The sequence below is a fragment of the Gymnodraco acuticeps genome, unplaced genomic scaffold, assembly GCF_902827175.1.
Source record: "Gymnodraco acuticeps unplaced genomic scaffold, fGymAcu1.1, whole genome shotgun sequence".
Taxonomy (NCBI): domain Eukaryota; kingdom Metazoa; phylum Chordata; class Actinopteri; order Perciformes; family Bathydraconidae; genus Gymnodraco; species Gymnodraco acuticeps.
The window spans coordinates 5,577,939-5,601,224 of record NW_022989768.1 but is presented as its reverse complement, the minus strand read 5'-3'; the positions used below and the strand labels follow the sequence as shown (position 1 = coordinate 5,601,224).

The 23,286-nt window shown below is 40.7% G+C and overlaps 3 protein-coding genes across 9 annotated transcripts in view; 1 reads left to right on the top strand and 2 right to left on the bottom strand.

The window, feature by feature from the left end:
- apba2b (amyloid beta (A4) precursor protein-binding, family A, member 2b) overlaps window positions 1–14,305 on the top strand; it is an 81,233-nt gene extending 66,928 nt beyond the window's left edge. For all 6 annotated transcript variants that reach the window (XM_034217437.1, XM_034217445.1, XM_034217425.1 and 3 more), the window contains 6 exons: window positions 6,428–6,613; window positions 8,916–9,095; window positions 10,343–10,555; window positions 10,640–10,759; window positions 12,242–12,382; window positions 13,927–14,305. In XM_034217437.1, coding sequence (XP_034073328.1) covers window positions 6,428–6,613; window positions 8,916–9,095; window positions 10,343–10,555; window positions 10,640–10,759; window positions 12,242–12,382; window positions 13,927–13,998 — 912 coding nt within the window. In that variant the 3' untranslated portion in view covers window positions 13,999–14,305. The remainder of the gene's footprint in view (window positions 1–6,427; window positions 6,614–8,915; window positions 9,096–10,342; window positions 10,556–10,639; window positions 10,760–12,241; window positions 12,383–13,926) is intronic.
- Window positions 14,306–16,251: 1,946 nt separating this feature from the next.
- On the bottom strand, window positions 16,252–19,835 carry sord (sorbitol dehydrogenase). The gene is made up of 9 exons (XM_034217397.1): window positions 19,644–19,835; window positions 19,518–19,551; window positions 18,875–19,039; window positions 18,429–18,588; window positions 18,171–18,289; window positions 17,626–17,691; window positions 17,331–17,509; window positions 16,850–16,971; window positions 16,252–16,682 (listed from the first exon to the last, which is right to left on the bottom strand). Exons 1-9 carry the CDS (start codon window positions 19,695–19,697, stop codon window positions 16,517–16,519), a joined length of 1,065 nt encoding a protein of 354 aa, XP_034073288.1. The 5' UTR covers window positions 19,698–19,835; the 3' UTR covers window positions 16,252–16,516.
- An 876-nt stretch (window positions 19,836–20,711) lies between these two features.
- Window positions 20,712–23,031, bottom strand: terb2 (telomere repeat binding bouquet formation protein 2). 2 transcript variants are annotated; one of them, XM_034217414.1, is made up of 7 exons: window positions 22,964–23,031; window positions 21,948–22,029; window positions 21,702–21,841; window positions 21,440–21,501; window positions 21,311–21,360; window positions 21,148–21,224; window positions 20,712–20,946 (listed from the first exon to the last, which is right to left on the bottom strand). In XM_034217414.1, exons 1-7 carry the CDS (start codon window positions 22,998–23,000, stop codon window positions 20,834–20,836), a joined length of 561 nt encoding a protein of 186 aa, XP_034073305.1. In that variant the 5' UTR covers window positions 23,001–23,031; the 3' UTR covers window positions 20,712–20,833. The 2 variants fall into 2 exon arrangements, with proteins under 2 accessions (XP_034073305.1, XP_034073296.1); XM_034217405.1 differs by lacking the exon at window positions 22,964–23,031 and adding an exon at window positions 22,495–22,727.
- Window positions 23,032–23,286: the final 255 nt, after the last annotated feature.

Below are 23,286 nucleotides of genomic sequence, written 5' to 3'. Positions count from 1 at the left end.
TCACTCAGCCACTATCCTCTCATGTGTAGTTATACAACGCATTGGGAGGGAGTTCTGTCATGAATGCAGCTTAACAGAGACACAAATGGCTTCTTTTGAAACCCAATTCAATTATTGCTATTTATTTATTTGTTTGTTTAATCCCATAATGTCACAATTCTCATTGTTTGAGGATATAAATAGACACAGCAAAGCCGAAAACAAGCCCCACAAACATCTGTGCATGGAGATCACGTACTGTGTCAGCTGTATGACTGCAGCACAATCTACCGTCCCTGTTTTCATTGTTTCCTCATAGTATAAATATTCAAGTCATGATCATACTAGTAGTCAACAAGTCATTTGTTTAAGGACTGTCTAAGTTACAATATGGCCTCTTCTTTAATTGTTCTACAGACAAGACAGAATGCAAACATTCAGACTATAGTTTGACTTTCCGGATGTTTTTCTGGATGAAAAATCCCATTAATCTTCAAAGCTTCTCTCCACTCTTGCTGAGGCTTTGTCAAAAGTTTTCTTGCCTTTTAGTTTAACAACAAGCAGCGGTGTGAAGTGGCACTGGAAGTCTTTACAGGAAGGGGAGCTTTGATAGAAGTAGAAATGCTTCTCAAAATGTGCAGCTTCATCTCTTCAAATGTTCTCAATCCCTTTCAAAGACCCCAGGACACACTCCAAGACTCAATCAATGACATTATATCCTCCTGAAAGTGAAAGCTAGGTGACATATATTATTTAATAAAGAGAGAATGTATAAACTTAACTGCCCTAAAGGCTAGGCAGAGGCTTTAATACGTTTGATGTTTAGAGCATGGATTGATTTGAGAATATATTCATCTTCGATATGTATGTGGCATACTGTTCTGCTGCTCTGGACCGAAGTTTAACTATCCCACTTCACATTCAATAAAACCCCCATGTGTGACTGGTGCAAGCAGAACCTAGCCGCTTAAATTCACATGTTTTGGGATCACCCTAAATTATTTAATGTTTGGCGATTCATCATTCATTTGCCTTCAAGATCTACTGATAAGTCCACGGAGCCGTACACTCCCCTTCTTTCACTTAGTGTGGTAACACAACATCTTACTTTTAATAACAATAAACTCAATTTTTGTTTACTTTTTCACACTGTCGGACAAAATGATGGTTACAAAAGGTGTTGTTCATCATTGATGATGGATTGGTTGTATTTTATTGATTTGGAGAAGAGGGTTTCATTATCAGGTTTATTATGTCCAAATGTGTTTATTAAGAGTTGTATAACCAAAAATCGTGCACTGAAAGGAACTTTTATACAGTTTGTGGGATTTCAGAAAGAGATTTCTGCTCACACTACAAGTTAAATGTGTATATGATTCATATGCACTATTTCAGCTCAGTCTGAGCTGATGAGTTTCAAAGTGTGTGCGCGTGTGTGTGGGAGGCCGCCTGGCAGAATTTGACGTGCTGCAATGCAGTTTATATCTTCCTCCCTTTTCCATCTGGTTGCCACTGATCCTGGCACTCTTTAGAGAGAGAGAGAGAGAGAGAGAGAGAGAGAGAGAGAGAGAGAGAGAGAGAGTAGAGAAGCGAGAAGCTAGAGATAGATAGAGAGATAGCGAGTAGAGAGATAGATCTCGAGCGAGATAGTACGACTCGTGTTCTCCTCTCTCTCTCTCTCTCTCTCTCTCTCTCTCTCTCTCTCTCTCTCTCTCTCTCTCTCTCCTCTCTCTCTCTCTCTCTCTCTCTCTCTCTCTCTCCTCTCCTCCCCCCCTCCCCCCCCCCCCCTCCCCCCCACCCCCAAAAGCCTTCATTTTTCATTTAAAGGGCTTAGTGCAGCTTGCTATCGTTTCTGACATTGATTCATAATATGAACCACTGTGAAGGTGGGCTGGAACAACAGGATTAATTAGGATACTGTATTAAACCCATCAGACACAGTTAATAAGGGAAGTTAACTAAACTGAAATTACATTTAGCATATGTTAAAACATTAACAAAAACAAGTTTTTCTCAGCAAACCTTCAGAATCTCCTTCAATTGTAAATCTAAACTGCTATTCCATATTTGCGTTCAGAAACAATGCTTCGTATCAGCTACATCATAACATATGGTAATTATTTGGCTGAGTAAACAAACATATCATTTTGTTTTCTTCAACACAAACACTGATATCCAAACCAAGTTTTTTGTACACCTGTTCATTATTATCCGATTAAATGTACTTAAAATAAAATTCTTCGGGTCGTTATTTTGCTATAATCACATCATACAGTTTTGAATTCATTCAAAATAAGGCGTGTATTTTTCTATCAACATTACTTTCATCTCACTCTCTCTGCCCTAAAGAATCCGGCAGCTTTGACAAAGACAGGAAACAAGTCTGCTGCACAGTGTGCACACTGATGTTTTAATCATCAAATATTACCGATCAAAGGAAGCCAACTGTTAACTGAAACAGGATCATTACCAGTAATTGTTACAAAATATTGCTCAAAGCTAAGTTAGTTTTTGAGACACACTAACAGCAAGCTCACTGTGGAAATATGTAATGACGTAAATGTGCCATTTAAAAGGCCTTATCGTGATGTAGTATTAGTAGTAGTGTGTCTTTTTATTGGCTCCAGCATGGTCTCTCTGGCACCTACGTATGTTATATCAATACCCAATGTAAGTCATGGTCCAAAAAGTAGTTTACTTTTTGTAGTTCCATGGTCAGGTTGAGAGAGAGGAAGGGGGGTGTGGTGGATGCACAACATTAATAATAATAGCTCCTTCAAAATATGACAAATAATTAGTGTCCGATATTAGGAACTATGACGTCATCCCGATAAACCCGATAAAAGTATTAATAGCCCCGATAATATACAATATATTTTTGGGGTAAAAAAAAAGAAAAAAATACTGCGGTGTGGGTGGATTGGGATGAGGGGGCGCTTGTTTTCACTCGGCTCCTCCCGTTTTGTGTGGTATTAGTGGTTTAGGAAGAGGGGAGTTTTTCACAAATCCAGCGCTCCCTAACTCATGCCTGGCTGTGACGTAAATGGTGTGCGGCCGTGAAGCCAGGACAGTAAACAAACATGTCGTCGGTAGTATGGGACTATTTCAAAGTTTCAGAGTTAGATAGTTCGCTTGCTATTTGTATTAACAAATGCAATGCAGAAGTTCCACGAGGAGGGAAAAAGGCAACGAGCTATAATACTTCCAACCTGATTAGTCACCTGAAACATCGCCATCGCTACGATGGTGTGTTAAAAGCGTACGAAGACGCCTGCGCTGCTAAACTAGCGGCGAATCCAAAGGAATTATTTAAATATTTATATATTTATTATATAAATATAATATTTATATATTTATATATATATAGGAAAATTACGGAGCCCTGGAGGGTTCATAGAGAGAAAAATAAATAAAACGTGGCCACGTTTTACTTTCTCGTGCGCACGCTTTAGTAACTCGTAAAGCGTGGCCTCGTTTTATTTAGCCCGCATGGTTTTTCTTACCACTGCTACGCTGACGACACCCAATTAATTCTGTCCTTTCCCCGCTCAGAGACCCAGGTCGTCGCACGCATCTCTGCTTGTCTAGCTGACATCTCTCAGTGGATGTCTGCTCACCACCTCAAACTCAACCTTGACAAGACTGAGCTGCTCTTCCTCCCGGGAAAAGATTGTCCAACTCTTGACCTGACAATCAACATCGGCACCTCAGTTGTTTCCCCGACTCAGACTGCAAGGAATCTGGGTGTGACCCTAGATAACAACCTGTCCTTCACTGCAAACATCGCTGCTACAACCCGCTGCTGCAGATACACGCTTTACAACATCAGGAAGATACGTCCCCAGCTGACTCAGAAAGCGACTCAGGTTCTGGTCCAGGCTCTCGTCATCTCACGCCTAGACTACTGCAACTCCCTCCTGGCTGGTCTACCTGCATGTGCCATCCGACCTCTGCAGCTCATCCAGAATGCAGCGGCTCGTCTGGTTTTCAACCTTCCTAAATTCTCCCACACCACTCCGCTCCTCCGCTCCCTTCACTGGCTTCCGGTAACTGCTAGAATCCACTTCAAGACACTGGTACTTGCTTACCGTGCTGCGAATGGATCTGGCCCTTCCTACATCCAGGACATGGTTAAACCGTACACACCAGCGCGTGCACTACGCTCTGCATCAGCCAAACGACTCGTTGCGCCCTCGCTGCGAGGGGGACCCAAGTTCCCATCGGCGAAAACACGTGGGTTTGCTATCCTGACTCCAAGATGGTGGAATGAGCTCCCCATTGACATCAGGACGGCAGATAGCTTGCACATCTTCCGGCGCAAACTGAAAACTCATCTCTTTCGACTCCACTTCGAGCGTTAGAACGATTAACGAAGCACTTTTATACCAATAAAGGACTGGATTACCTAAAGCCAGTTGAGTAGCACTTGAAATGTTTGGCTCTATTAAACCTGATATACTTATATGATTCTGTTTTCTTCAAGGTTGTGTCTTCCTGGTCGAATGTACTTATTGTAAGTCGCTTTGGACAAAAGCGTCAGCTAAATGCAATGTAATGTAATGTAATGTAATGTAATTTAAATTGAGGGATTCCTGTCCTTGACTCACAGTATCTGCTGCCCACAGCTGTTTTATCGAAGGAAAACCTCCTTCACTTTATGAAATCTCAGCGGCACCAGTGGCCTGTACTACGAAGCAGGATTGGCTATTTACACTATTCATTCATGAAGTATGATGCTGCGCTGTCAGCACGCGTCTCCATGTTTGTGATTGGTCAAATGTTGCTAACCCCGTCCCTTTCACCTGAGCGCGCTCTCAGCCGGACAGAGAAACCCTGGTTGATTTACTGAGTTGATAACCAGCTTCGTAGGACCGCTTATCGACATCGCGTTTGTTAGGGTCAGTTAAGCCGGGTAAATCGAACATATTCAGGTCCAGGGTCTGTTGAACTGGCTTCGTCGTACAGGGCACTGGAGGAAGTAAAGTGTAACTCAGCAGAATCTGAGAAGAGCAGCACCAGCTGCAAAGAGCTGTGCCTTTTACTGTTTACTTCACTGCGTTTCCCTTCATTAGAACCGCTGAATAGAGATCGAGGCTGCTACGTTTAACCACACACACCTATACACACATCGAACTACCAGAGTATTCCCCCTCGCTTTATGAAGGAGATGTCCTGTCACCGGGGCGCATGATGTGTGTGTGTGGGCTCAGCTCCGCTCTGTGTGCGTGTTCATGTGTATCCGACACCACCGGCATTTGTTTTCAAATTACCACGAACAGTACTTTAAACAAATCTGGTTCCCCATAGTTAAGTGTATTCCCAAGTGAAAGAAATGTGTTTAATCTTAATCTCGATGTGCTATAGTCCTGCCGGAGTGCACCGGAACGAACGATACTATCATAAACAAATGCCCCCCCCCCCCCCCCCCCCCCCACACACACACACACACACACACACACACACACACACAAAACGAGGCCATGCTTTATTAACTCGTGCGCACGCTTTAGTAACTCGTGCGCACGCTTTAGTAACTCGTGCGCACGCTTTAGTAACTCGTGCGCACGAGTTACTAAAGCGTGCCCACGAGAAAGTAAAACGTGGCCACGTTTTATTTATTTTTCTCTCTATGAACCCTCCAGGGCTCCGTAGAAAATAAATATGGTCACTGTGAAGAGTCAAAACTGTTCTTGGCTTTGTTTTGTTCATAGTAGTAATGCTCATGTCATTTGCTCACTACTAGTCTTTTTTTTACCACCAGGTGTGCAAAAACTACAGGTACATTTAATATATATATATATATATATATTATATTATTATCGGTTATCGGTATCGGTCTTGAGAAGCAGGAAGTTATCGGTATCGGTATCGATTTCAAAAAAACAATATCGTGCATCCCTACAAATAATATAAATGGTAGCAGTGTGTATAGCAAGCAAAACCACAGCAGCAGGTGAAGCAACAATCCATGATCCAAGGCAACACAACACAGCACAAAGACATTGTGATTCCCCATGAAGGCAGACAGATAGAGAGGAAGACGAGGAGAGAGGAGGAGAGAGAGGAGCTTCGTATAGGTCTCCCAGCAGTATAAGCCTACAGTATAGCAGCGTAACTAAAGGATGGTTAAAGCTTTAGAAAAAGGCCTTTAATGTGGAGTGGACGATTCTCCACAATTCTGTGGTCTCGTTTCAGCATTTTTAACCCCGTCATCTGAGTTGGTTTGGAGACACTGAATTATGAAATGACTGTGTATATATTTTGTTTCAGATGTGAGGTCCACATAATCCAAATGATTTGATTAAACACCTCAATCTTCATATATTACTAAATGATAGCATATATAAATACAGTCGTTGCGGTCATATTGCTATACAAGTTGAACATTTGACTTAACTGTAGAGCAAAATATGTTGCCTCTTTCACATTTTGGTTGATGTCTCTACAGGAAACGATGATGGACAATGCGCTCCGAACTATATCCTACATTGCCGATATTGGGAACATCGTGGTCCTGATGGCGAGACGCCGCATGCCACGCACAGCCTCCCAGGACTGCATCGAAACTACACCCGGAGCCCCAGAGGCGAAAAAGCAGTACAAGATGATTTGCCATGTCTTTGAGTCTGAGGATGTAAGTACTTAGTGAGTTTTTAATATAACAAACCGGCTGCTTATGAGAAACAATGAAAAACTTAAAATTCCTTTGACTGTGAGCAGGTGATAGGTCACACAGAGGTCGCACTGTTGTGTTGTTCTGTTATTATGTAAGAGGACTCTTGTTGACGCTTGTTTTTGCTTTGTTATTGTTATTTGATTGTCAGATTCAATTTTAGCTTCCAAATATGAGCGCTTTTCACGTAATTTGGCTCAAAGACATCCTGGTATTTGTTCCTGTTTTTCATCTTTCCTCCGTATAATTGGAAATTGTTTTCGTCATATTTAGAAATTCTCAGAAGTGTAGCTTTGGGACCTTTAACAAGCGTTCAGAGGATCTCTCTGACAGGAAATGATGTAAATTGTCTGGCCATTTATAACTCACAGAGCTGCTGCTTGTCTTGTTGAAGCAGATTAAGCAAGACTTGGCATCATGAACAATGTGGAGCCAGCAGTCCAGAGCGTGTGCCAGTCGCTCTAAAGGCTGCTCTCCAGTCTGTCCTCTCTTCAGCTAACTTTTGCTGCCAGCTTTTAAAGGCCAGCTGGAGTTATAATGGAGCCGTTCAGCCGCTCATCCATCAACTTAGAAACTGTTTCCGTTGTTGCTCTGCTTGCTGTATGCAGCGTTTGGCTATTTTTGACTTTTTTATTGCCCTGCAAAACTAATTCTCAGTGTATTGATTTGGAGAGTTTGGGTTCATGAATGTCTGCAACAACAGCAAGAGATTTATATTCAAGTACAGAATTAAATTAAAGAGGAATTCAGCGAGAATATGGTCTGCAAAATACCGCACCCTCAATATTCTCTAGATCTATCTTGTCTCTCACAGCCGAGACCAAGCTTTGGATTCTCAGTCTGCTTTATACGATTTGCTAATTACAAGTTTTTCCTTCCTTAGTATTAAATGTATGTGTGTCTTGATGGAGGGTGCTTTAAATCTGCAGTTCCATATATTTGTGTACTAGATTTTTGTACTAACAGCCCAAACAGATATGCTTAAAACCCTTCATCATTACCACCTGAGATGACACCGAGATTTCAAACTGGATGCATGCTGATCCTGGGAGTGTTGATGTTTGGATCTCTCTCTCTCAGGTTTGCTTACTTAAGAGTGGGTGGCTTAAGCAGCACAATTCAATCATTTATCCTTTTAGCGATATATTTCTGTTGTTACACGTCACCCAGGTTATTCCGACTGACGTATTTTGTAGTTTATAGGTTATTTCACAGCTATACCAAAGAAAAAACTCAATCTTAATACTATTTTTCTGCTTATTTTCCCCTTCAATACAACCACAGCCCATGTGGATGAATCGCTTTTCTCACCCAATGATGGCCAAATCCAGATGTACCTCATGCGTGTCAGAGAGCCCCTGGTTGGGAATGGCTAGTCTAAAGTGATGGATTTGTGCAGAATACTATAGCTGATCATTTATAAGCTGAAATCTTTCCAACAGCGTTGGAAAGGCCGAAAATAAACTTTGTATGGATTTATTTTTCTGCCGATTATCTTCAGGAATATTCTCATGGAAGCCAGAGCAGGAACATTTTTCCTTTCCTGCTCAAGGTTCAAGGTTCTTTATTTAGTCATACGAACATAGCTACAGTGTGAACATCTTAGGTCACAGGCTTCTCCAACAGTGCAACACAATAAAACAGATAAACAGAAACATATAGTGCAAGTAAATAGTAAATACAAAAAGAAAAATCGTTTAAAAAAGTGAAATAGTGTAATAAGAGTCTATAAGCAAGTTATTAGAATATTATATATTAGGTAAATAGATGGCCTGTGGGATGAAACTGTCCCTGAGTCTGGTGGTTTTAGTCCTGATGCTGCGGTGCCGCCTGCCAGAACAGTTTGTGGCTGGGGTGATGGGGGTCTTTTATAATCCTGAGGGATTTCTTTCTGAGCCACTGGGAGTAAAGGTCCTCCATGGATGGCAGCTCCGTCCTGGTGATGTTCTGTGCAGTTTTCAACACCCTCTGTAAAGCCTTACGATTGAGGGCGGTGCAGCTACCGTACCAGGCCGTGATGCAGCCAGTCAGGATACTCTCTATGGTGCACCTGTAGAAGTCCTCAATGAGGACAAATAGCTTATGACAGGGAAAATCTATTTTTATGAAGCCTTAACATATTCTTGGCACCCTCAATGGCACTATTGTGCGATACCACCGGATGCTTTTTTTCACACTGTATTGTTATTTATATTCAACTCAGTCAAGATAAGTGTCGGTGGACCTAACACAACAACATGATTTCTGCTTTTTGTGTGTAAAGGCCCAGCTCATCGCTCAGTCCATCGGCCAGGCATTCAGCGTCGCTTACCAGGAGTTCCTGAGAGCAAACGGCATCAACCCCGAGGACCTGAGTCAGAAGGAGTACAGCGACATCATCAACACCCAGGAGATGTACAACGACGACCTCATCCACTTCTCCAACTCTGAAAACTGCAAAGAGGTTGGTATTTATCCAGCCTGCAGTGCGCACACATGGCCCTATTTCTGCAAATGTTTGTGTTTTGCAGGAGAAAAAACAAGAACATAAAACAGTGATTTTACATGCGTGCTGCAGGGCCGTTACAGAAACACACAAATGTACAGGAGCTGTTCACTAATGAGACAGATTTAAGAGGCAGATGGTACAGTGAAATCTACTCGCAGCATGTCAACGATAGCTGTTTTTTTTCTTTAGCATTTCCTCTTTAGCTAACACTTTGCCCTGAAAGCATTACTGAAAACTTTTTGGAGAATTAAAAACCGTGAAACACTTTCTGCCATCTGAGCACAGAGGCGGCGAGGGCCCCATTTTTAAAGATGGGGAAACGGCTTTCCTCTAGCACTCTTGCTTTCTCACCGACTGTGTGCAGGACAAATTAGTTTCCCATGGCTTCATGTGCATCTGCTGCTCTGAAGAGTCTGAGCTCTTTTCCATATCAGGGCAGTGTTTAGATGTGCAGAGTAACTCAGATTCTGGTGTAATAATAGGATCAGTTTGTGTCTTTTTGTGTAATATGGAACATAAATAATACAGTATAGGCAACCTAAATACAGCTTGGTTGTGCTGTAGAAGTGTCACTGCCCCTCTGTGTGTTCACTTAGGGGAGGTTTGTGATGCTGATTCAGAAGTATTCATAACGATGCTGAGGGTATATGTCTGATATACATAAGAATAATAATAATAATTTTGTACTTTTTACATCTTAGTGCTTGACAACATATAGTTCAAAGACTAAATACGAATCTATAAATACTACTTACTCTACTATTACTACCACTATTACTACTCTATACAAACATCTGTTCAGGGCCTCAGTAAAAACCGTTACAGTAGTAACTAGACTGATTCTTGACATTTGAAAAGATCTGGGAAAATGAAATGAAAATAATGAAAATAATATGTGATTTAATATTTGATATAGATTTAAAACGCATAAACATCACTTATTGCAGCTTATTGATTTATATAGTTTAAGGCAGCCAGAGATATGAAAGGGATAGGTATTTCGATATATACAGTATGACATGGTTGATCATTTTTAATAGACTCATATATATATATCATGATATTTCCCAGCCCCACCCTCTGAAATCCAGGCTGCTGTTAGACCACAGATGTCTGCTTGGTTTCATGGTACTGTAGCTAGAAGTAGTCAGTTTGTCTATGACTGAACATGAAAATGAGCAACAGACGTTCTCCTCTCACAGCTGCAGCTGGAGAAGAGCAAAGGGGAGATCCTGGGCGTGGTGATAGTGGAGTCCGGCTGGGGCTCCATCCTGCCCACCGTCATTCTGGCCAACATGATGAACGTGGGGCCAGCGGCGCGCTCTGGAAAGCTGAGCATCGGAGACCAGATCATGTCCATCAACAACACCAGCCTGGTGGGGCTGCCCCTCGCTACCTGTCAGGGAATCATCAAGGTACACACCGAGGCCATAATGATCATCTAAAATTGTTCCAATTAATTTCTGTGAAACCAATGTATACGTGTTTCTCTCTAAAAGGGCTTGAAGAACCAGGTGCAGGTGAAGATGAATATCGTCAGCTGTCCTCCTGTTACCACCGTCCTCATCAAGAGACCGGATCTGAAGTATCAGCTGGGCTTCAGCGTGCAGAACGGCATTGTGAGTTTCAAGCTGACGTCTGGGTTTGAGATTTGTAATACTTTTCAAAACTTTATTTAAACTTACTTTGTATTCTCATGAATAAAGATTGGATTCATTAGTTTAGATCAGGGATGTGCAAATGGCGGCCTTTTTTGCGGCCCTCAGATTAATTTATAAACAACGTCATTAATTAAAAAAATTAATATTTTTTTTTTACTTATAGTACTGATACCGTCCACTAGACTTACGGCGTACATGATTTCGTTCGGCAGCCAAATACCGCAAAATAATCTGTGATGCGTTTGTGTGTATTGTGTTTGTTTCCCGGGGAAACACTCACAAGAAACACCGGCTGTTGTTATGCCTGCTCTGACGTTAAGTTGCCTCTTGTAATTATGCCTTTACAAGCTTAAAAGTTGTATTTATCATCTGAATTTGGCGAAACAAGTTTAATATTCTAAAAACCAAGACTTTGTTTATTTGAAATCAGATGAAAACAAACTGTCACGGACTCTGCCGTGTTATCTATGATTACTATACGCTTTTCATTCATAATTTCAGCGGGAGGGAGGGGGAGCGGCGCTGAGGAACAGCAGAGTGCGGGTTGACACGAGGGGCCAACTTGTGGCCCCACGCAAAGTTATATGATGAGGCCCTCTGTGTATGCTTTCCAATAGTTTAAAATAGTTTTATTCCACTGTTAAATAACCTGTTCAATACATACATGCCACTTTAATAACATTTCTGTGAACTGATATTTGTTTGGTGAGCTTATTAGAGGATATTCCCTGAAAGATTGTAAAATGTCAATGAAGATGTCAGACTTAGTATATTTGTTAATAATTACATACAATACATTGAATTTGTGTGTGTGTGTGTGTGTGTGTGTGTGTGTGTGTGTGTGTGTGTGTGTGTGTGTGTGTGTGTGTGTGTGTGTGTGTGTGTGTGTGTGTGTGTGTGTGTGTGTGTGTGTGTGTGTGTGTGTGTGTGTGTGTGTGTGTGTGTGTGTGTGTGTGTGTGTGTGTGTGTGTGTGTGTGTGTGTGTGTGTGTGTGTGTGTGTGTGTGTGTGTGTGTGTGTGTGTGTGTGTGTGTGTGTGTGTGTGTGTGTGTGTGTGTGTTCCAAGTGAATCTGCGGCCCCCTGGTGGCCAGTACATACATTATGTGGCCCCCACCACCATCCAAGTTGCCCATCCCTGGTTTAGATGAATCTTCAAATGTGTCTATGTGTTTGGAATTTGCAGTAATAAACTGCTGTTCTGCCTCGAACACCATTGTTCACAAAATACAATCCTTGATTAAAAACATAACTCCAATTATCTTCAGTGAATAATGTGTATGTAATGTGAAGTTTATCTCTTGGCCGTTATAGTTTTTGTTTCAGGTGTCTTCAAAGTATCCCTGCAGACATGTCACCTTTCCAGTGGCCTTATTTTTGCATATTACTCAGTATTTTCTCCCAAAATGCTAATAACTTGACGACCTTTTGTGTGTTTGTCAGATCTGCAGTCTGATGCGCGGCGGCATTGCTGAGCGAGGGGGGGTCCGTGTGGGTCACAGGATCATAGAGATCAACGGGCAGAGTGTGGTGGCCACTGCACACGAGAAGATCGTCCAGGCCCTCTCCAACTCTGTCGGCGAGGTGAAACTGATGAACATAAACACACACACATTAGAAAGCAGAGGACACTAACATTGGGATGAACAGATTTGCATATATGTAGAAAAACACGTGTTTTTATTTCACTACCACTATCGGCATGAAGTAAATAACACTGTACATAAAACTGTTGAGAGAGTTGTGTGGTCCTCCCTGGGAATACAGACACACAGCTGCGGACTGTTTATGGGGACGATAGGTTGGGACGTGGGCGGGACGTTGCCAGAAGTTCAATGTAAAGCCAGCCCATATTTTCGATTTGACGTCAAGTCCTCAGCAAATCTGGATCAGCTCCGTTGTACCCCTGTTTTTAGAGATTTGGGTAATCGACTGACAGCCCTAATATTTATGTATAAAAGACATCAAAAAGTGCATTTTGCATAATAGTTGAACTTTAATATAGTGAGGAAAATTCCCCTAATTGGTTATCTAAGGTGAAGCTAGGCGACCACACATTTCTAATAGAAATTGGGGAGTTACATTTGAATCACCTTGGCATTACCAGGCAGGGATAATCTAACAAAAGATACAGTTCAGTAGCATTATGTGAAATTCTATGATCAGAACTAAAATATTACACAAGTACAGATCATGTTTTTTCTGTTGTTAGATTTATCAAGTTCCTTTCTGTGGAGCACAACGGTCTGAAGCTTTGTTTGAGATGATTTACTACTCTCACTACTCACTGTAGAGGGGACACAGTGGAGTGCATAAGATGGCAGAATCAAAACCTTCACCGAGGTCATTCCTCTCACCCAGCTGCAGTCTAAATGCACCTCTTTAAATCTTTTTTCTCACTTTACTCAATATATCTTGTTCATGGCCATTGATTTTACACTGCTTTTTATTCTGCATTTGGGGATAATATAAGTCTGCTATTTAAAGTTAACCTGGATTTAAATCATATGAAAGAAGAGTCCCAAGAAAAGAGGACGTATCAGTGTTGCAGTTTCTAGCTTTTGGTTTTACTTTTAAAACTTCCATCTGGAGCAGGTACAAGTTACAGCATAAATACCTGAGTGGGCTCTCTAGTGTTTGTATCACTAACATGTAAGAGCATTTTAATGCAGCAGTTTTCAATGTTTAGCCAATTTTCGATTATTTGTATCCTACTGGGTACATTTGTAGTACTGTATAAGTGCTGTTTGTCTTTCTTTATAAAAAGGGAAATTAACAACTGTATCCTAAGTGTCAAATAATTGCAGACTAATAATTGTACAAACTGTACATTATTTACCTCTGAAATGTAGAGGGGTAGAAGTATCAAGTAGTATTTAACAGGAATAAGTTAATCACCTCAGAACTTCTACGTGTTTGAACATACACACAATGCAGTAAATGGACTTTAGATTGGCTAGCGCAGGATTTTGTCCACGGCAACAATGAGTGTTATGGTTAAAGTTCAAACCCTTTTATCATGGAACCAGAAAATAATACAGACAATATTCTACAGCATTAAACATGAAGACAAAGATCTAAATATTTGGCCCTTTCATTGAGATTTGTGTTGTTTTTTTTGTTGCCAGATTCACATGAAGACCATGCCGGCGGCCATGTTCAGACTCCTCACAGGACAGGAGACACCTATGTACATATAGACGATGTCCAGGGACTGTCCAATAAGGTTACGGGACAAACCAAGCTGACCAGTGAGCGGGGGAGGAGGCTTCTCCCTGACAATTAATCTCTTATAATTTATTTCTTTGAGCTGATGACTACAGCTCTTCATCAATCTCCTCCTGTCTGTGCTTAACATGAAATGCCCATTTTATTGACATGCTTTGTCCATCTGACCAGCTGAAGAAAGTGTGTGTGTGTGTGTGTGTGTGTGTGTGTGTGTGTGTGTGTGTGTGTGTGTGTGTGTGTGTGTGTGTGTGTGTGTGTGTGTGTGTGTGTGTGTGTGTGTGTGTGTGTGTGTGTGTGTGTGTGTGTGTGTGTGTGTGTGTGGTGTGTGTGTGTGTGTGTGTGTGTGTGTGTGTGTGTGTGTGTGTGTGTGTGTGTGTGTGTGTGTGTGTGTGTGTGTGTGTGTGTGTGTGTGTGTGTGTGTGTGTGTGTGTGTGGTGTGTTATTTATCCTGTCTTTGCTTTTCCGTGTCACTTCAGTGAGATCGTGCGGGCGGACTTATCGAGCGAATGCGTCACAATTTATTTTTTTATATTCATGTAATGCAATATGATACTTCTACTATACTTCTTGTATAGTTTCATTTTCTTCTCTGTTTATTTATTTATCATGTAAATACATATTTTGCTAATATTGCGAGGGAAGGTGTCGGAGGATTGTAAATATTAATTGAATCTGGCTGTTGAGTAAAAATGGACCGAGATGTTGGCAAAAACGAAATGAAATGCCAGATATCAAAAAAGTCGCCAGTGAACAGGGGAATGTGTTTTGAAATGTTTAAATATGCTACGTTGCTATAATGTACATGTGAATCAAACCAATGCTCGCAGCAGGGGTTTATGGGAGAAATGCCATATTCTTTTGATTTTCTTCATTTTAACGGCAATACACGAGTTCAACCTCTGAAGACTTTTCTAGATCTCATGTACAAACACTCACACACATTTAAATAACAAGCAACCAAGTAAAGCTATTAACATGCATCAAGTATGCTTTTGATATCAAAGTCACATGTATGAAAAATGAAGTTTATTTTGTGTGCTACCGTTCGTTCATCTTTAGTGTTCCTGACTGACACTCATGCATACTGAGTGGATTGTGAATGTAACTGTGTTGTGTGAGCTGTCCCATTGCCATAAGCAGTATTAGAATGTGTGTACATAAAGAGAAACTTGTCTAGTATTGTGCTCATTTAAAAAACAAAAAACACACACAGGTTTAGTCACGGCAAACCTCTCCCCACCTGTTGGCTTTCAGCTCTGAGAGGGAGAGAGAGAGAGAACTGTGAATCACACACTGTGACGGAAACGAGCCTTACCGCCGGGTAAAGGTTTACCATGCGTTGTAGTACATTTTAATCATATGAACATTATCTGTGTGCATGCCTCGTAAAGTAGTTTCATGTCATTGTGGCAAGACAATAAAATCTGAGTTAAACCTGACTGGTTTTGTTGGACTGGCTCAAACTGAACTCTGGTTCAGAAACAGAATATGCTGAGTGGGGGTGCAGTGATTTCTTTATCCTTGTACGTTCATGACTAGATTGTTTTGTGTAGAAGCCCATTGCTGCCAGGAAAAGAAAACAATCGGTGAGGAAAAGTATCTTATGGTATATCAACGTTTTTACCTATCGTTTCTTACTTTAAATCAATCCCATGAAAGTTAATACTATTTTAAAATTAACAGTTCATTTATTTGTTTCTCTTAATCATTTACCTTTCAGTCAAATTCAAAATTCACTCTTATTATCGTAATAAGAGTTACTAGATGTGTCTTAAAAAAAGTACATACCAATGTTAGTAAAAGTAAATAAACATTAAACGTGTGAATGGAGGAGCTTGAATTAATACATTTTATTTCTCTAGTCAAGACCTAGCATTGTATTATATTCATTGGATATTTCCCTGTAATGTACATTGGTTTCTTTTTTACTAACTACAAAAAAGTAAAGCACAACATTTAGTATGCTGTAAATATTCTATGCTTGAACTATTGCTTGTGGAGTTGTGGCACACATCTCTGTCCCAGTTCCATAACTGTAGGCATGTCTTGAATATGTTGTGCTCATGCTGGAAAGTAGAGGACATGTATACAAAAACAAAGAAGTAGAATGTTATGTCATAGGATTGGGACGAAAACACTGTTATGCGTTTTCACTCTGAGCCTCTAGTACCCCCTGATGTCTGAAATTAGGTAGTGCAGGATCGGAAAAAACACAAAAAGCCATCTAAGATTTTATTTCAATTGTATGATTTATTGATTTTCTTTCACTACAGTAGCCATATGTACAATTATAAAAAATGTATAATGGAACAAATGATAAACAACCATAAACCATTTAAAAATTCTCATTCAATAATGTCTCGTACCACTTGATGCAGTTTGTCTCTTTGAACTCTCTGTTATCTATTCTAGGGTCAACGTCCAGCCTGTGTTTGTGTCTGCTTGTCACGCTGAGTGGCTCTCGGCTCAGGGCCGTTTCCCTGCAGTGGGTCAGGGCTTCTGGTCGTTCTGGTCACACTTTAACATGACCTTTATCCCGAGACCCTGACGCGTGGTCTCGAAGGCCTGCACCGCCTGCTCCAGGGGGAAGCGGTGGGTCACCAGGGGCTTCACATTCACTTTACCTGACGCCAACATGGCTACTGCCATCGGCCAGCTGCAACACAGTGAGACAAGCATTTTATTCAACAGTTCAATCCAGTTTGTGATACCTAATTATTACTTTGAGCTTCAACCAAGGCATGAATGATCTCATTAATGCTCTCAGGTGAAACTGCCTGAATGTCTGCTTATCGAAGGGCAAATGAGTGGTTATTTTCTTACGTGTTGCAGTAGCGGAAAACTCCTCTGATGTCCACTTCTCTCACAGCAGCATGGATCAGAGGAATACTGGCCATCTCAGCGCCGAGACCCACCAGCGTCACCACTCCACCTGGTCGCGTGGCCTGACAGGGAAAAGTAAATATAAAATGACTATACTGAAGCTCATTAGCATTATGCTTCATAGAGGTACATTGGGATCAAAATGTATTAGAAGCATCAAACTAGAAGTTAGAAGAAACTGTGAGTGTTATATATTATATACTAGAATACTATTACTGATGTATTAGGATGTAGGTAGCATTTCTATGTTGTAGTATGATGAGGTGGAGATAATTGCAACCATTTAATAAACTGTTGGGTTGTTAAAGCTATACCATCGCCAACTAGTAGCTATAAGTTATAGTGGAGAAGTAAACGTTGCATGTCTATAGTTTCCCCAGACTTTCTTCATTATTCCTAATACAACTGAGCAGTCACATACATAGATGGCGGTTTGAATGCTGCTCTCCACTCCAGAGCATTCAATAGTAACGTGCGGCTGAGCGCCTAGCTTCTCCTCGACGCTCTCGGCGAGCTGCTGGGGAGCGTCTCCTCTCTTCACCGTCAGCTGGAAGTCTGCTCCCAAATCTTTGGCCATGGTCAGACGCTCGGGGGCCAGATCTGAGCAGCAGAGGAGCATTACAGGCAAAAAGAGAAGACCGAACAGGAGATGATGTTGTGTCACTTCAGTTAAGATACAGTAGATGTTAACTGTCTATAGAAATGGTTTGTGTTACCTGTGATGACGACCTGCGAGGCCCCCATCGCCTTGGCCACTAGCAGGCAGACCAACCCAATAGGCCCTGTGGGAAGAGAGAAAGATGCCTATTTTAGAGACTGTTTTAAATATTGATTTCAAGCATGACATTTTTTAAAGTAAAAAGAGTCAATGTTAAAATGAGTTTGCAGCTGTCACAAGTACTGTGTAACATTAGCCTCAAAGGACTGTCAGCTTCATGTAATGCTTAACATGAGTGGCTTAAATGAGAATTAGCTTGTTTTTGCAACATAAGGGATTTGTTAAATATTAGGCCTCTACAAGTTGTGTAAGGGTTCAGTAGTTTTCCCTTACTCAAGCTCTGTCGAGTCAGTTATGTATTTGTGACTGCACCCACTGATGTGTGTTTAGATGTCTTGCTTGCAACACAAACACAGTACAATTATCTCTTTGTATGTGGGGCACTTCCTCAAATTTAGCTGCAGCATCTTGCTGATGGAATTTTCCTACTAATAGTGGTGACATGTTTTATTGTCTGAGTTTAAGGTCTTGGCTCATTGTTACCTGCACCACAGATGAGCACGGTGGTGCCCAGGGTTACACCGGCTCTGCGACAGGCATGGATCCCCACAGACAGAGGTTCTATTAGAGCTCCCTCCTCAAATGTCACGTTATCAGGCAACCTGGGTATTTCAAGATAAACAGGGGGAAAAAAAAGATTTATGCAAAGGTTAGGCAATAGAGTCAGTTGGTAGTCAATATCAGGCAGTTGTTGGGCAATCTCTTGGGTAAAGCCATGCAATCCTTAAAACAAGCTCTTACTTGTAGCAGAAGTTGGCACTGTGCTTGTAGTATTGGCACAGATTGCCATCATCAGGAGGTGTGGCGCAGAAGAAGATGGTAGGAGACAAGTTATATCTTCCGTTTTTAAATAACTCGTCCATCTCGCGGGGCACGCCTGGCTCAATGGCTACTCTGTCACCTACAAAATACACAATGCAATTTGTCCAGGTAACTCTATTACACTGTGGCCAAGTGAGAAATGTATTTCGATACCATACACATTTAAGGATTAAGTAAGACTTCCTGATGTACACTGTATGAAGTTACAGTGCCATGGCTGTGTATGTTTATTGCTGTTAAAGTACTGTAGGTACTAACCAGATTTGACAAAGTAACTTAATCCTTTTGAATTATAAATGTAGTTTAAAATAAGAGTGTTCACTTTTTAACAGAATGGCAGATTCTTACATTGCTTGCCCACTTACCTACTTTAAGATGCTTGACTTCTGATCCGACCTTCATCACACGCCCTGCTGCCTCGTGTCCCAAAACCATCGGTTTGGTGAGGACAAAGTCCCCGATTCGGCCGTTCTGCCAGTAGTGGACATCTGATCCACAGATTCCTACAGAGTGCATCTGCAGCAAAACCTCTGGGTGCAGAACACGACACTTACTCATAAGAGGGTGTGCATGTTTTGTTACCTTGTAACTAAAAGACACTACGGACCAGCCTGATTCCAGACCTCTGAATTCCCTCTCTCCTTCCTACATCTGAATTTGTTCAGCAGATACAATTAATGAATGAAGGAAAAATAAAATGGCTATTCAGTTGAATTTTTAGCAAACTAATGCCAAAAGTAAAAATAAACATGTTGTGAGTTTTTTGACAGCTATGAATTATTCACTTGCAAGACAACAATACATTTTAAAACTTTCAAAGCAATGCCTAGTTTCTCCAGTTTGAACTATATTCCTTTGCAACAAATTTGCATTTTTTTGACATGCAGCAGATTTGAAATTGAGAAAGATATTTGTGCATTGACTATTATTTAAATCTTTTCAGTCATAAAACCCTAAGTAACATGCACACATACTATATATTATATTTAATTGTAGGATGTATCATACCATTAGGCCCTGGCTCCGGGATAGGGCGATTTTCCTGTAAGAAATCGGCAAAAAAAGAGGTTGCACTCATCTTAATTCATACTAATCGTCTGCTGCATATGGTACAGGTTGGATGTGGTCTCCTACCAGCCGGAGGTCTCCCTTGGCGTGCAGCACGACCGACAGATTTCCCCCCGCCATGACAGACGCAGCACTGAGCAGACCTTACAGGGTGAAGAAGAAGCTACACAATAACAGAGTCCAAAGAGAGATTCCCCTTTTGGGTATTGGGCGAAGTGTCAAAGTGCATATTAAGAAACCTGCAGCAGGCTACACCTTCCTGATAGAGGGGCTGGGACCAAAACAAAGCATGTAATTGGTCAAGACCCGCGGAAGAGTCCACTTTGAAGGGGTGACCACAAACAATGAAACCGCACTCATTACATTAATATGTATATTACTGCTGCTCGTTGTTACTTTGAAACGTTTTCTAAATTACGTTAAGAGTGTTACAAGTGACTGTTGAGCGTTTACTATCGGTTTACTGTGACTTAGTACAAAAACCCTTTCACTACCGTACAACACTCAGTCCCACACACATGTCCAACTAAAGATTGCTTAAACTGCCATGGCATGTCTTTGACGATGACTTTATGGTATCGATAATGGAAACTTTAGTATTCCTCTTTTTATTACATTTTGCATTGTAGAAGAAAAAAGTGTATTCACATTTCTATCTGAAGTGATAATAATGAAATACCAACACCAAGTTGTTCTTAAATAAATCGTTGAATAAGGGAACCCTGTGATATGAATACAAGCTTTGACCTGAATACCCCTATTTAACTATGCTTTAAATGAAAGCAAGAAGTTTACGTTTTACCATTACAATGCTCACTGTTGATCTAAAAGCTGGTCAATAAGACCCCTGGTAACAAAACGGTGCTGCATTCCTTACAGTTAGGAAAGTAATATTTAATAAGGTATTACTACAGACTAAGTTTAAGCATGCTAGTTTAACAAACAAGTTTAAATCGTATGGCACCTTTGAGGGCAAGTCTATATTATATCTGTTGTCATACCAGACACTGAACAGGGCTTTGCAAATGCTTCCATTTGTACCATTTATATAAAAATAGTGAGTATGGTTGACACATTAAACAATAGGCAGACAAATAGAATAGTGTTGAAAAAATTCACAATGAGATGAGAATAATACATGTGACACTGATTTATTTTTAGGCCAGTGTATCCATCCTTATTGCTTACACAATGCTCATTTGACAGGACAATAGCTACTCTATTTCCTTTAACATGCTTTTCTCATGCATTTCTGCTTATGTGTGCAGCGGGCAGCAGTGGCCTTTACAGTGGGAGCATTGGAGAGATCCAGGATGGAAATCACACAGATCGCCTGAATATTTCTGGAGGTTGTCCATACTGATGTAACCTGTTGTGAATAAATCAACAGAAAATTAAGTAATATTAAAACATTCTTTTTTTTTAACAGATATTGAAGATTGTCTCACTATGTACATATTTATTTCACCAGGTCTTCGTTACAGGCTAATCTTCTATTGTAAACTTTTGAAAAAACAAGTGCAAATATTTTACAAAAGGGACATTCACTTAATGATAATCAATGTTTCACCTGAGCGCATGCCAGTTACTGGACAATGAACACTTTGAGGAGCTTCACTTTCTGACCCCGTATCAGATGGTCCAGAGCTGCCAAATAGAAAGTGAATTAATGAATTAACTGAAAGTTTAAAATGTATGGAAATCCAATTTTAAATAGTGGAAACTGAACATACTTGCTTTTGCTGACTTCACTGCACTCATCTTCTGTCTGGCTACCAAAACCCTGTGAAACAGAAGGAAGCCGAACTAAAATGATTTACACGATCGGTCTCTTTGTAAATGATTTAGACTGGTTTACCTACCTGTGCCACTGACTGCTCATCTTCAAACTCCCAAATCAATCTACCGACCACCTGTCTCACCTCTAAAATTATAATAAAAGGAACAATGTATGAATGTTACAAAAGTGGTTCCCAATGGTTAGCTGAAGCAATAACCAATAAAAGGTTGTGTAAGGGTTAAGCATACACCATTGTGTAATGTGTATGCAGTCTGAGTTCCCATATAGTGTCTTGAATAATCACTCAGATTCCTCCTCATATATTGTAGGGCAGTCGTTCTCACCGTCCTGTACTGAGGCTGGAGGCAGCACATAATGACCGATGCACACAGACTTCACACTCTGGCGCCTCTCACAGGCAGACAGAAACAAGCTGTGAAAAACCGCCACCTTGTTCCAAAGATAGTCTTTGCTCTCAAATATCCTGAAAGAAAAGGCTAAAATTATATCCGATAGGGGTCTTGTAAAAAAAAAACTCACAACTTATTTGTGGGATAATTAATGTGCAGACAGTTTTTCATCATGCTCACCTCATAGTATCTGCACATGTAGCATCCTCACTGAAAAGGTAATCTGCTGTTCTGCAACCAGCAATGCTCCCACCCTCCAGCCCTGAAAGACACATGTTGTTGTTTTGATTGTGTTCATTAGTGTGTGTGTATGTATATTATCTTGTAGTAATTCCCCTTTCTGCAAAAGGTGGTGTTATCTGGAGTAGGGGAAGCATAAGTAGGCAAATCACACAAGACAGCTCAAACCAATATATATTTTACAAAAAGAAAATGTGTTCAACAAACATGAACACATTTAACATTATTTAACATTAAAATCTAGTTTACAGATGTAAACTAGATGTTTGCAGTATATCTATTATTCAGTAAAAGGTAGCCGCCTTACTATACCATACATATATCATGTCTTTGTTAAATGTTGTTGATGTTTGTTAAATCCACCCTGTTAGCTCACGTCAATAACTTATTTTGTGATCTAAGCTACCATACCAGCTAATAGTTATAATAAAGCATGTGATATACACTTAACTAGCAGGCTAGCTTGACCAGATAATGGGTTACTTACTCCAAAAGTTGTGACATGCCTGTGGCACACTGCTTGAAAACCAGGCAGACTTGTTTTTAAACATAGCCACAGTCCTCCTCTCTTTTTAGAAAAATCAATAGCCTTCAGTATATTTATATTGATTCTCCAGCTAGCTTGATTTATTTATCTTTATTTCTCAAAAACTATTAATGCTACCCTTCGTTTGGCGCTCTTCTTCTTCTTCTTCTTATTTTTACGCTTTGAAGGCGGGTGGTGACCAGCGTTAAAGGTGCATTACTGCCACCTACTGTATTGGAGCGTGAACCAGAATTATCTATTCTACCCATTTAAACATAACAAAATATAATTCAAATTAATTATCTTTATTAACTCTCTTCATTGAATAATATAATAGTCTCCCTGTCTACCATTTCTTTGAGATTGGGTTGTGCCAGTCCACGCTTCCTTATTTCTGTCTTTAAAGGGTTTCTTTCTAGATTGTATTTACCACATCGTTTGGCACTCAAACGGCTCAGCTGCTGCATTCGAATGCTGTCGAAAACTGTGGGAAATGTTGAGATTCGGAGAGACGAAAGTTGTGAGTTCAGTCCTATTATACATCCATGGTTCAGTCGACAACAACAGACAGGCCTGAGTCAAGCGAGCGTTAATATCTGAGCATTACATTTATTTTAGATGCAGGCAGGGCTATGTTTGTAGCCATTGTTTGGTTTCAAGAAGTCCCAGCCACGACCCACCCAGCGCCGTATAGATATGGACCCACCAGAATAAAAAAATCCCGAGTTTGTTTTGCTACTTTCAGTGGTAGGC

What these genes read in the sequence shown, in the direction of transcription:
- sord (XM_034217397.1), bottom strand. Translation starts at nt 19,697, where the DNA reads ATGGCGGGGGGAAATCTGTCGGTCGTGCTGCACGCCAAGGGAGACCTC. An exon ending in AGTGCCAACTTCTGCTACAA is followed by an intron (nt 18,290 to 18,428) that starts GTAAGAGCTTGT and finishes TGAAATACCCAG; the next exon opens with GTTGCCTGATAACGTGACAT. An exon ending in GTTTTCCGCTACTGCAACAC is followed by an intron (nt 16,683 to 16,849) that starts GTAAGAAAATAA and finishes ACTGTGTTGCAG; the next exon opens with CTGGCCGATGGCAGTAGCCA.
- terb2 (XM_034217405.1), bottom strand. Translation starts at nt 22,558, where the DNA reads ATGTTTAAAAACAAGTCTGCCTGGTTTTCAAGCAGTGTGCCACAGGCA. An exon ending in GGCATGTCACAACTTTTGGA is followed by an intron (nt 22,030 to 22,494) that starts GTAAGTAACCCA and finishes TGTGTCTTTCAG; the next exon opens with GGCTGGAGGGTGGGAGCATT. An exon ending in ACATGTGCAGATACTATGAG is followed by an intron (nt 21,842 to 21,947) that starts GTGAGCATGATG and finishes CTTTTCTTTCAG; the next exon opens with GATATTTGAGAGCAAAGACT.